The sequence below is a fragment of the Chrysochloris asiatica genome, unplaced genomic scaffold (genome assembly GCF_000296735.1).
Source record: "Chrysochloris asiatica unplaced genomic scaffold, ChrAsi1.0 scaffold00085, whole genome shotgun sequence".
In the NCBI taxonomy this organism is placed as follows: Eukaryota; Metazoa; Chordata; class Mammalia; order Afrosoricida; family Chrysochloridae; genus Chrysochloris; species Chrysochloris asiatica.
Window position 1 is genome coordinate 773,070 of NW_006408603.1, and position 14,060 is coordinate 787,129.

General features: G+C 39.2%; 1 protein-coding gene across 2 annotated transcripts in view; it reads left to right on the forward strand.

The window, feature by feature from the left end:
* Nucleotides 1–8,348, forward strand: part of TSPAN2 (tetraspanin 2) — a 62,240-nt gene extending 53,892 nt beyond the window's left edge. Inside the window, exons 7-8 of one of the 2 annotated variants that reach the window (XM_006865866.1) lie at nucleotides 728–811; nucleotides 8,283–8,348. In XM_006865866.1, coding sequence (XP_006865928.1) covers nucleotides 728–811; nucleotides 8,283–8,348 — 150 coding nt within the window. The remainder of the gene's footprint in view (nucleotides 1–727; nucleotides 812–8,282) is intronic. The other variant, XM_006865867.1, reaches the window with a different exon arrangement.
* The last annotated feature ends 5,712 nt before the right edge of the window (nucleotides 8,349–14,060 follow it).

Genomic DNA, 14,060 nt, shown 5'->3' on the forward strand with positions numbered 1-14,060 from the left:
TGAATTTCTAACAGCTCACTGTCGATGTACTGTTGCAACCATTTTTTAATTATCCTAAGCAAAATTTTACTTGCATGTGAAATTAATGATAATGTTCAATGATTTTCTCAGACCATAGGGTCACCATTCTTTGAAACAGGCACAACTATGGAACTATTCCAAATGGTTTCCAAATTTTTTCTCAGGGTTCAATGAACACATCCAGCACATCATCAATTTGTTGAAAGATTTCAATTTGTGTTCTATCAGTTCCTACAGCCTCATTTTCACCAATACCTTCAGTACAGCTTGGGTTTCTTAGTGACATCGGTTCTTGATCATCTACTCCTCTTGAAATGGTTGAACATTGATCATTTCTTTCTGGTACAGTAACTGTGTATTCCTTTAATCTTTTGATGCTTTTTGCATCATTTAATATTTTGCCCATAGAATCCTTCAATATTGCAACTCAAGGTTGGACTTTTTCTCTACTTCTTTTAACTTGAGAAATGCTGAGCAAGTTCTTCCTTTTTGGTTTTCTAACTCCAGGGCTTGCACATTTCATTATAATACTTGACTTTGTCTTCTAGAGCTGCCCTTTGAAATTTCCTGTTCACCTCTTTTACTTCTTCATTTCTTCCATTTGCCTTAGCCATCTCTTTGTTAGAGAGCAAGTTTCAGAGTCTCTTCTGACATCCACTTTTCTTTTCTTTCTTTCCTGTCTTTTTTTTTTTTTTTTTAACAATAGAATTGCATTGATGAAATTGAGACCATAATCAGCATTAAGCTCCAGCTCATCGGAATTGTCGGTATTGGAATTGCAGGTCTCACGGTGAGAAACGTCCAGAACCTTCCTCTTTTTGCCTTCTAAGAAGACTTTTTCTTTACTGTGAGATGGCAGTATCCTGTAAGCTTTTTGTCACGAAGGACAAAGACATTTGTTAACAGAACCTCTTCTAATCACAATTAGATACATCAATGCTACTGTCGTGCTTATCATTGCAATATCCCAAAAAGCCAAGCCCCTTGCCATCAAGTCAAATCTCAGTTAGTAGTGACCCTATAGGACAAAGTAGCACACTCCCACAGAATTTCCAAAGTGAGTCTCTACGGACGCAGACTCCACAGCTTTCTCCTACAAAGCCTCTGGTGGGTTTGAACCACTGACCTTTCAGTTAGCAGTCAAGCATTTAACAACTGAGTCACTAGAGCTCCATTATCATTGCAATAGCTTCCCATTTTAAGGCTGCTTAACTTAGACAAGATAAGCAACTTTTGATTTTGGGTTTCTTCTTACTGTTAAAAATTTGAAATAATGGAATAGTCAGTAGTCTCGCTCACCTATAATGTGAAAAAACAATATAGCTTAGTGATTAATAGTGCAAACTCTGGTATCACACCAGTAGGCTTCAACTCCTGGCTCCATTACTCATAAGCTCTAGGACTTGGAGAAAGTTTCTCTGTACTTCAATTCTATCATCTATAAAAGAAGGATTTTAATAGACCAATCTCATTAGATTGTTGTTAAAATTAAATAATAGGTATAAAGTGCTAATGGAATATTTAAGAAATTAATTCATATGAAGTATCTGTCCCACCACTCTTTGGTCAGTTTTTCGTACAGCGGTGGCTTGTGTTGCTATAGTGCTGAAAGCTATGTCATCTGTACTTTAAATAGTGAACAGGTTTGAACAGAGCTTCCAGACTAAGACTAGGAAAAAGGAGAGGCAAACAATTTCTGAGTGGTTAGCCACTGAAAACCTAATGAATAGCAGTGGAACATTGATAAGGTGTCAGAAGATAAGCTCATCAGGTTGGAAGGCACTCAAATATGACTGAAGAAGAGCTGCCGCCTCAAAGTAGAGTTGGCTTTAATGTCATGGATGGAGCAGATTTCAAGACCTTCCTTTGCACAAGGAGCACAATTCAAAATAAGAAGAAAGAGCTGCAGAATTCATTAGTGATCAGCATGTGCAATATACAAAATATGAATCTAGGAAAACGGAAAGTCATCAAAAATGAAATGGAACACATAAAGATCACTATCCTAGGCATTTGTGAACTGAAATGGAGTAGTACAGAATATTTTGAATTGGACAATCATATGGTTTACTATACTGGGAATGACAAATTCAGGAGTAATGGTGGTGAATTCATTGTCGAAAAGAGCACTTCAAGATTTATCTTGAAGTACAATGCTGTCTGTTGCATTCATAATATCAATATTCCTTCAAGTTAATATGAATGATTATTACTCAAATATACACACAATCACTAAAGCCAAAGATAATTAATGACATTGAACAATCCTACCAACTTCTTCAAGGAGCCCTGGTAGCATAGTGAGTTACTAGTTGGGCTGCTAACCACAAGGTCAGCAGTTCGAATCTACCAGCTTCTCTGCAGGAGAAAGATGAGACTTCATGCTCCTATAAAAATGTATAGCCTCAGAAACCATATGTAGGGTCACTAGTAGTCGGAACCGACTCCATGGTACACAACCACCACCAAAAACAACTTGTTCCATCTGAAATGAATCCAACGTGCAATCAATATACATTGATAAATACTGGTGACTGGAATGCAGAAGTTGAAAACAAAGAGGAAGGATCATATGGCCTTGGTAATAGAAATGATTGCATGATAGAATGTTGCAAGACCAATGACTTATTCATTGAAAACATCTTTTTTCAACAACATAAAAGGCAACTATATGTGTGTACCTAACCAGATGGGATACACAAGAATCAAAATATCTACAACTGTGTGAAGAGATAATGAAGAAGCTTATCCTTTGCTTCAGTCAAAGTATCATCAGTCAAAACAAGGCCAGAAGCTGACTATGGAACAGACCAGCAGTTGCTCACATGTAAGTTCAGGCTGAAGCTGAAGAAAAGTAAACAAGTCTGTGAGAGCCAAAATATGACCTTGAACATGTTGTTGTTAAGTACCATTGAGTCAGTTCCACCCCATAGTGACCCTGTATAGGGTTTCCCAGGAGTGGCTGATGAGCTTGTGGTTCAAACTGACTTTGCAGTCCAGCACATTAACCCACAGTGCTACAGCAGGACTCCTGACCTTTAACATATCCCACCTGAATTTAGAGACCATACTCAAGAACAGATCTGATGTCTTGGACACTAACGGCTGAAGACTGGAAGAGTTGTGAGATGTTGTCCAGAACATCACACAGGGAGAAATCAAAAGATCCTTAAAAAGACAGGAAGAAAAAGACAAAGGGAGATATACGAGAAGATTCTGAAACTTGTTCTTGAACATAGAGAAACTAAAGCAACTGGAAGAAATGATGAAGTAAAAGAGCTGAACAGAAATTTCAAGGGATAATTCGAAAAGGCAAAGTCAAGTATTATAATGAAATGTGCAGAGACCTAGAATTTGAACACCAAAAGAGAAGAACATGTTCAGCACTTCTACAACTGAAGAAAAAATTTAAGCCTCAATTTGCAATGTTGAAAGATTTTATGGGCAAAATATTAAATGATGAAAGAAGCATCAAAAGGTGATGGAAGGAATACACAGAGTTGCTATACTAAAAAGGGCTGGTTGATGTGCTACCATTTCAAGCCCTTTTAAATATAGTGACTCTGTATATTCTTTCCATTTCAAGAACCAATGGTTTTGAAGCAAACTCCAAAGTGCACTGGAAGCATTGAAGAAAAATAAAGATTTGATGGAATACAAATTGAACTTCTCATCTTAAAATATTCTTTTGACAATGAATGTGAAGCCATTCACAACAGGGAAGGAGAATCAAACTCCTCAGCCCAAGGCAATTCCTATGATGACAAGTCAGGCATGCCTACACCCTCCTTCTTTCTATACTAATTCTGATATCAACTGTCCTTCCCACAGCACTTTCTACTTCTGCTGGATTCAAGAATCCATTACAATGGTCACACAGAACTCACAGACAATACGATTATGAGGTTTATTTTGGAAGTTAACAGGTTACAATTCATGATCAGAAATGGCTCTGGATGCAGTTCTTTTGGATGCTTGAGCAAGTGTTGTACAAGCTTTTTAACATTGCCCATAAATGAAACCCTTTGGTCAGAACTGACTCTACGGCACTTAACAACAACATAAATGCCCAAAGGCACACCATACCCCCATAATACCCAAAGGCACACCATACCCCCATAAGTTTCAACCACAATGTGCTCAGCTCTAGTTCTGCAGATTAGCAAACCTAGTTTACTCAGCTTAGTGCCTTGGAGACACTCTACTCAGCTAGCCGAGTCTCCTGCCCAAAGGCTCTCAGCTTTACTGGTTCTGTGGCCCAAAAAGGCCACTGATCTGTCTTGTGCTCTTGGTACTTCTGCCTCTGCTGTTGCCACCTCTTCTCCACCACTCCTCTGGTGTCACAGCTCTGTCTCCTGGATGGAGGAGGTTCAACATGCAGGGATCTCAGGGTCCAAATAGCATGCTCCACTCCCGGTTCTTCTTTCTTCATGGTAACAAGATCCCCCTGTTTTGGCTTCTAAGATGGTGCATTTTATACACACTGGGGTGGCAAAGTTGACCAATCCTCTCATTAGATTTTAATACACCTTATTTCATACACCTTATATCCGTCAGTGGTGTGCATGACCCAAGCCATGGTATTTTCAGTTTCCTCATATGCATGTGAAAGTTGGGCAATGAATAAGGAAGACCATAGAAGAATCAATGTATTTGAATTATGGAGTTGGAGAAGAATATTGAAACTACCATGGACTGCCAGAAGAACAAACAGATCTGTCTTGGAAGAAGTACAACCAGAATGCTCCTGAGAAGCCATGATGGAGACTCCCGTCTCTCATTGGAAAAAAAATGTCACCAACCATGCCACCTACAGCACTCTCTACTTCTCTGCTGGGTTGATCATTCATTGCAGTGGCTATGCAGAGCTCAGATACCATACTCTTCATTACGGGGTTTATTAGGGAAGTTAAAGTATTACAATTAAGCAACAGAAATGTTCAGGAAACAGTTCCTTCCATTCAGGACAGCCTCTCTGCCATGCCCACAGACAAGTCTCTCTCTGGCCTTGGGCTCCTCGGCTTGGCCTCTGCCCTGCTCAGGCTATGTTACATAGCTCTTTTAAAGCTGCTGATAAATAGTCACAAGGCACACCACTCCACCATAAACTTCAGCCTGAAGTTTATGGTGGAGTGGTTACACTCAGTGAGCAGGTTACAATTCAGGATCTGAAAAAACTCAGGATGCAGCAGTTCTCCAGTCAGGAAGGGCTCTTCTCTGCTGTACTGCAGGCACTCCATGGATCAGCAAACCTAATTCCCCCAGTTAATTGTCTGGAGGCACCCCACTCTGCAATCAAGCCTCCTACACAAAGTGCTATAAAATGCTACCCAGAACAATGGCACAGTGACCAATCACAATAGTCCTATGCAAAAAATGGCAAAGAGGCCATATCTGACTTCCTCTGGCTTCACAAGGGGGAAGGAAAATCAAACTCAAAATCAGCCCAAGGCTGATTCCTATGAAGCAGAGGTCAGACATGGCTCCATCCTACAACCTTCTTTCCCCTCTTTTGACAGCACTCTTTGTTTCATATCTGAATGTGATAATCTATTGCAATGGCCACACAAAACTCATAGACAGTACTCACAACTATGGGGTTTATTAGGGAAGTGAGTATGTTACAATTCAGGATCAGAAAAACTCAGGATGCAGCAGCTCTCCTCTGCTGTACTGCAGGCATGCCTTGCTCGTCTTTGGTCTCTCAGCCATGTGAACTTTTGGCCTCTGTCCTCCTCTGGCAAATGTTACAAAGCTCCTTTAGGCAGTCTGCGAATACCCAAAGGGCACATTCTGCAAGCCAGCCTTCTGCCTGTCGGCACTCAGCTTTATTCCATCCATGGAACAAGAAGCCCAGAGCTGCACTGTCTCTCCATGCTGCCGCCTCTGCCACATATATTGGGATCTCACTCTTTGTTCATAGCTCCTTTCTTTATGGTCCTGGGATCAATTGTTCCTGCTTCTGAGATGACTGACTTTAAATCTAGCAGGATAGCAAAACTAACCAATCCCAACATTAGAGTCCCATACACCCTATTCACATGCTCCCACCCAGTTATTTGGTGGGAATCACAAGGACTGTGGCTAGAGGAAACATATGAAGTAAATTCAGTGCACCACACTGTGTTAAAAATCACTCACAACTGATTCATAGATTCCATCAGCATCTTGCCCCATGTTCTTACCCAGATTCATCAAGGAAAAGTCTGGTGGGAGTTTCCTGACTATAGCTAGAAAAGACAGTAAATAATCCACTGCACCACACTCGTATTTTGGACATTCCAGAAAGGACTAGTCCCTGGAGAAGTACATCATACTTGATAAAGTGGAGCGTCAGCAAAAAAGAGGAAGACCCTCAGCAAGTTAGACTGACACAGTGGCAGCATCAGTGGGCTCAAATATAACAATTGTAAGGATGATACAGGACCGAGCAGTAATTCTGACTGTTGTGCATAAGGTCGCTCTGAGTTGGAACTGACTCGATGACATTTAACAACAACAACAACCCGTTGTTCAATGGGAATTATAAAGACTGTGGCTAGAAAAGCCATGTCAAGTAATTCTCTGCTCCATACACAGCAACAATTGTGAAGATGGCGCAGAACTGGGCAGTGTTTTATTCTGTTATACCCAGGGTCACTGTGAGTCACAACTGACGAGATGGCCGCAAACAACAAACAATTCCCTAATCTCAGTGAATGAGCATCCTAGCAATGGCCACTACTGAGTCATGACAGTGGAAGACTGAGGCAAAGAAAGGTTTCTTTTGAGGGCAGGCTCTCAGAGTTCAACCAGAATGAGGTGGGGGCTGCATCCAGCCTTGCAACCAACCGGAAATGCCTTCTGTTGGCCATCTGAAAACATCCCTACAGTTTGTTCATTAAAGAACAAAGCATTAAATAGCTTTTCTTTATAACTAAGAGTTTCATGATCAGTTAACCAAATGTCCATTAGGTGTCTCCCCTACAACACACTGCTTCTGAATTCTGTCAGCCAGAAGCTTGAAATCATGTTCAGTTACCATAAACCCCCTTCCCTACATACACAGACACACACACAGAAAGAGAATTCATGTGATTTTGAATTTAGCATCCACAGTTCTTAGTCTGATTTAAGATGGGATTGAGGAGAAGAATCAGAAAGTTACAGTAGTAATTTTTAAAGATCATCAATAGCAGTTTTTGAACACTGTACACCCACAGATAGAATTCCACAGGTCCTGAAAAATTGTAGGGAAAATGGTCAAGGATAAGAAAGGTCTTTTGGAATCCTATCCTAACTATATAAGTGCTATTTATTTTGCTCAAGTTTTTGGCTTTTCAAAGAACTATCCAAAAGGGAGAAATCGGTAATCCTGTAGTTCAGATATCCCTGTTTATGCTTTGACAAAACTGTTGGGTTATACAGTAAAACAATATTTGACTAGAAATGGACCAGGAAAAAAATTCTGCAGAAGAAATGGACCCAAAATGAAGAAAGGTTCCACTTTTCAATTATTTGGCCATTGTAACAAAAGTTCATAACTTTTCCAACAATAGGAAGCTATTTAGAACACAAGGGTATTTAGACACCATACTTTCAAATATATATAAAAGAAGTCCAAGATCTGAGATTTATCCAAAATATAAAATCACAGAGGCAGTAGTGTATCTGTCTATTTTACAATTATTAAGAACTCTTCTTTAAGAGTTTAATTTTGAAGTCTCTAATATAAGGAGTGTGGTGCTGTAGGATAAAGACAAGACTGCTAACCACAAGGCCAGTGGTTCAAATCCACCAGCCACTCCTCGGAAACCCTATACAGGGTCTCTATGAGTCAGAATCATCTCCACAACACTTGACAGCAACAACTTCTTTAAGCTTCAAACAGGCCCTTTCCTTCAAGCAGAGTCCTTATTATGTGTTAATAATGATAAGGTTGTTGTTGCTGGTAAGTGCCTTCCAGTCAGTTCAGAGTCTTAGAGACCCTGTATCGGGTTTCCAAGGAGTGGCTGGTGGGTTTGAACTGCCGACCTTGCAGCTGAAGCTGATCTTGTGGTCCAGTGTATTATCCTTCAGTGCCACATCAGAACTCCAATAATAACATAGTAGTGTATTTTAAACAGTAAATGTGGAAATCTTTAACCAGTAACCATTTTTTTAAGGAGCATATATTAGAATGGCGTTTATAACCAGTGATTGTTGGCTAACTTGAGTTAGACAACTAGGCAGTTTTCTGACACATTTTGAAAGTCACTAATATATGGTTCCTTCTGTTTCAGATCTTTGGCATGATATTCAGCATGGTGCTTTGCTGTGCTATACGAAACTCACGAGATGTAATATGAAGCTACTTCTTCATGAAAATTATGATCTGAAGCTTTCATACTAAATGTCACAGGAGCTGCCTTCTGGCTCATTTTTAATATTCAAAGGACTTTAAGACCTAAAAATAATTTGTTGTCAATTATACATTTGCACATGTATGTATGTAGGACTCGTTACGGTTTACCCCTTGTGTGAATTATGCTTGTGTGTGTTGAGTGAGAGCACATTCATGTGGGTGCTGCGTGTTTTCTGGTATATGCATTGTATATAATGAGAGTTGTTTGCTAGGAATTCCTGACTTTTTGCTATGTAAGAGAAACAACCTATTCAACACCCAGAAAGAAAAAAAAAAACAAAAGGTCTGTTTTGAATGTTTATTCAAAACTTGACTGCTCAGAAAAACATGAGTGATCACTTTCTCAAACTCTAGAAAGTTGGATACCAAGAATTCAGGGATTTCTATCTTAACGGCACCAATAAGCTACAGGAATTGAGAGATCACAATGGAATGTTAAATTATTAACTTTCTAAGTTGGGAGTCCTGGTGCTGTAGGATAAGCACTGGACTGCTAATCACAAGGTGAGTAGTTCAAACCCACCAGCTGCTCCTCAGAAACCATATACAGTGTCACTAAGAGTTGGAGCCAATTCGATAGCACTTAACAACAAGTTGGGTGCAAGCGTTTCCTGGGCTTTTTATTTCATATACATGTTATCTCCGGAATATAGTAAACATAGCCTTAGAACTAAATACATCTGTAAAAACTAAGTATAGCATGGAAAATCTAATGTGAATAAGTCATGTTTTCCTAGTATCTAAAGATAAAAAGAAACTCTCTCTGGAAAGAGTAATCACATAGACAATCATGTGCCCTACATAAGTGAGTGTTTTTAGGACTTAAAAAAAGAAAAAAAAATTTACAACTATTTGAAGAAATATTTTTGTTCTAGACAAAGACATGTAAATATTGCTTTACTACTTTCTTTTTCTGACTCTGTTCTGAAGTCTACAACCCTCACATCCTCAAAGTGGCTTTTACAACAAACTCCTCAGTGTTAGAGGCCTGGCAGGTGCAAATTGTGGAAAAGGGAATCTTTACTGGCACTGTATCTTTGAAATACCTCATGACTTGAGTTTATATTTTTTCCTCATTTTTTGTATACTCCTTATTTATTCACTCTTTTCCCTAGATTAAAAATTAGTTTTCCCCACTTAAATAAAACAAAATCCTACATCATTCAAATATTATCTCATTAAAATTTTTGGCCAAACCAAAAAAATCACCAAAGAGTAACAGACATGCATCTTCTTACAGTTATGTGCATGCACACAGCAGGGATAAACTAAGAAAACAAAAAAGCTTATACATACACATACAACATCAAGTGTTGTACAAATTTCTGTACAAATCCCTTGTGAAAATAACATTTTCAGGTTCTTTTATGGTTTTAATGATGGATTTCAAGTATATAAACCCAAATCTGGAGTCTCTGGGTGGTGTAAATGATTCAGCATTTGACTACTAGCTGGAGGGGTCCACCTGGAAGCTTCTTGGAAGACAGACCTAGTGATCTCCTTTTGAAAGGTCACAGCTGTGCAAACCCTGTAGGGCACCATTGTATTCTGCACACATGGGGGTCTCCATGAGTTGGAATTGACTTGGCAACTAACAACAAACCCAAATTTAGGATGTAAATTAGTATATTGATCAGTAACTTTTAACAACTTTGTTGTTATCTATGGTTTCCTATGTTGTAATCTTTTAGGAGCAGAATGCTTGGTCTTTTCTCCTGCTGAACCATTGGGTGGGTTCGAACCACCATTTCAGTTAGCAGCTGAGCATTTAATCACTGTGTCACTAGAGCTCCTAACAACTTGGTACATTTAGTAAATCATGGATGTCTGGGTTTTGGTTTTTGGAATTTTCTAGAGGGGTTTAATTGCATTTTTAAATGCCACACCAAAGTGAAAATATGTTGTTGTTGTTGTTGTTATGTGCCATGAAATCAGTTCCAACTCATAGCGACCCTACGCAGGGTTCTCTGGTAGTGTAGTGGTTATGAATTGGGCTGCTAACCTCAGGTCAGCAGTTCGAAACTACCAGCTATTCTGCAGGAGAAAGGGAAAGTATGTAGGACTTGGAAAACCCAAGTCAGCATGTTACTGTAAGAGAAAACAAGTTTTGGGGTGTGCACTAAAGGAAAATACCACATTCCCAAGAATGTCTTATAAAGCCTTTGCTGAAAAGATTAACTGCTTGAAACAGACTCAGTCTCATCTCATCCCAGAGAGCCGTATTTCTCCTTCTGCCATACTTGCCACTCCTACTGACTTTGGAGAAGTTTTTCTAGGAAAAACCCATCAGATTAGGTAGTTAAAAAATCAATAATGCATGTTATTGTGCCTATGTTATTGTTAAGTGCCATCAAGTCACTTCTGACTCATAGGGATCATGTATAGAGTTTCTGAGGAGTGGTGGTGAGTTTGAAGCACCACTCTTGTAGTTTAAACTGACCTTGAGGTCGAGTGCTTATCCTATGGCACCACACAAGGACTCCACCTGTGCCTACATTGTTGTTAAGTGCCATCAAGTCGGTTCCAACCCACAGCAATCCTGTATAGGGTTTCCTAGGAGCAGCTGGTGAGCTTGAACCTTGCTGTTCAAAGTAACTTTGCAGTCCAGCACAGTAACCCACAGCACCATGCCAGGACTCCTATTGTTGTTAAGTGCCATCAAGTCGGTTGCTACCCTGTATAGGGTTTCTGAGGAGCAGCTGGTGAGCTTCAGCTGCTGACCTTGCAGTTCAAATGGCTTTTCAGTCTGGCACATTAACCCACAGTGCCACACCAGGACTCCTATAGCTAATGAAAATATTCTTTTAAGAAAATCACTCATGAAATAGATAATTGTACTCAAATAATATAAAATGAAACTTTTAAAGCAAACAGCAAAGAATCTAGTCTCTTTCTCATGGTGGCTTTAGTTTGTCTCTCTGTCTGAAGACAAGAGACAGGCCCAAATGCACATTCAGGTTCATATTCAACAAAAACAAATTTCATATGTGAATGGACAACCTTGAAGAAAAGTAGCACAGTTAAAAATGGGAAAGTACAGATCTGTTCCAAATATGATTAATGTGCCACTTTTGAAGGTAATTTTTCTAAAATGTATGCCATGAGTAAAGTTAGAAAGCTGAATGAGGGCACATTATGCATTTTAGAATGAAAGAAAGAGATATAGTATGCATGTGAGTGTGTGTATATGTATATATATATATATATATATATATATGTGTAAATATGTGTCTATATGTGTATCTATATGATGTGGCACTGTAGGATAAGCACTGAGTTTCTAACTGCAAGGTCAGCAGTTCAAACCCACCAGCAGCTCTTTGGAAACCCTATACAAGATCACTATGACTTGGAAGCGATTTGATGACACTTAACAACAGCAAGATGAGGCTTTCTGCTCCCGTGAAGATTTACAGCCTCGGAAACCCTGTTCAGGGTCACTATGGGTCAGAACCGACTCAACGGCACTTAACAACAACAACAACATATATTTAAATTATATATATACATATGCATATATCAGATAAATATATACACATGTATATGTTGTTGTTTTTGTTCACTTGAGATAACTTGAGACCAAATTCAAAACCTCTGTAGCTATGACACTAAATTAAAAATCAATGATGAAATATTTTAAGTTATTTCAAATTAAATTTTCTAAGAACTGGAATGGATTGTTTGATTTATCTTAAAATATGGTTGTAGCTCTCTACACGCCTTCACGTAACTTATCTAAATGTCCACACACATTATGGTGACAAAGGTGACAGAGTAGAGTTACTATCAGGAGCAGAGCTAAAGGCAGCACCTGCCCTAGCTAAAAGCACAGCATGTAGTTGTAGCTCAATTAGTATTATTCACACAAATTAAACCTCTCTTCCCAAAATAACGACTTTGTCAAAATGCACACTTAATCATGTAGACCTCCATGCAACTGGCTACAGCTGAGCAGCGGTAATAGGTTTGGCTGAATGTGAATGAGGTTCATGGGAAGGTGACAGTGAGAGAGATGGCATATTTACACTTACAAAGTGAGTTTACCAAATGTTAAAAGGAAGAAGACCCTTCATGTTATAGGTTAAATGTTTCCATGGTCCCAACTGCAGCCTGGTATGGCATTGTAGGTTAATGCAGTAGACTGCAGATCAGTTTGAATCTCAAAGTCGGCAGTTCAAGTTCACCAGCCACTCCTCGGAAACCCTATACAGGGTCTCCGTGAGTCGGAACTGACTTGACAGCACTTAACAACAAGTGCAGCCACTGAGGCTTCCATAGACCATCGACTTTCCTAGTGTACTGCTACTTTGACATTCCCTCTGGCCACCAGTACCGCAATTTCAGCAACCTCATGCTCAAGATGGGACAATATTCTGCTGCTATCTGACAGTGTTCCACTGCTATCCCAAGATTTTCAGTAGCTAAACATTCAAGAGTAGTCCATCTCCCCTTCTTCTTAGTTTGGAAACTCAGCATAACACCTGTTCACCATGGGTGACCCTGTTGGTATTTAAAATACTGGTGGCATACTTTTCAGAATCAGAGCAACATGCAAGTACCACAGTCTGACGAACTGACAAATATACAAAGAAATCATGTTGTAAAGATAATGGGAAAGCTTCCATATCATCAGCCAAAACAAGGAGAGGGACAGACTGTGGAACAGACCATCCATTGCTTGATGCAAGTTCAGGCTGAAGCTGAAGAAATGAGAACAAGTCCACGAAAGCCAAAATGTGACCTTGAAAATATTAGGTGGGTCTGAATTTAGAGATCATCTGAAGAACAGATTTGATGAATTAGATGCTCATGACCAAAGACCCGAAGTATGGGATGACATCAAGAACATCATACAGGAAGACAACAAAAGGTCATTAACAAGACAAGAAAGAAGGAAAATATCAAAATGGATGTCAGAAGAGACTCTGGAACTTGTTGTCTAGGATAGAGGTACTAAAGCAAATGAGGAGGTAAAGAAGCCGAACAGAAAATTTCAAAGGGCAGCTTGAGAAGGAAAAGTCAAGTATTATAAAGAAATGTTCACACACCTGAAGTTAGAAAACAAAAATGAAAGACTACACTAAGCATTTCTCAAGCTGAAAGAACTGAAGAAAAAACTGAAACCTAGATTTGTAATAGTGAAGGCGTCTATGGGCAAAATATTGAATGATGCAGAAAGCATCAAAAGAAGATGGAAGGAATACAGAGTCACTGTACCAAAAAGAAATGGTTGCTATAAAACCATTTCAAGAGGTAGCATATGATCAATAGCCAATGATCCTGAAGGAAGAAATCCAAGGTTCACTGAAGTCATTGGCAAAGAACAAAGCACCAGGAATAGATGGAATACAAAATGAAATCTTTCAACAAACTAATGCAGCACTAGGAACACTCACTCGTCTATGTCAAGAAATATGGAAGACAGTTACCTGACCAACTCATTGGAAAAGATCCCTATTTGTTTCCATTCCAAAGAGAGGTAACACAATGGAATGTGGAAATCATTGGACAATATAATTAACATCACATGGTAGTAAAATTTTACTCAAGCTAATTCAAAAACAGCTGCATCAGAGAGGGAACTTCCAGAGGTTCAAGCAGGATTCAGATGAGGACATGGAACAAGAGTTATCATTGCTGATGTCAGATAGATCTT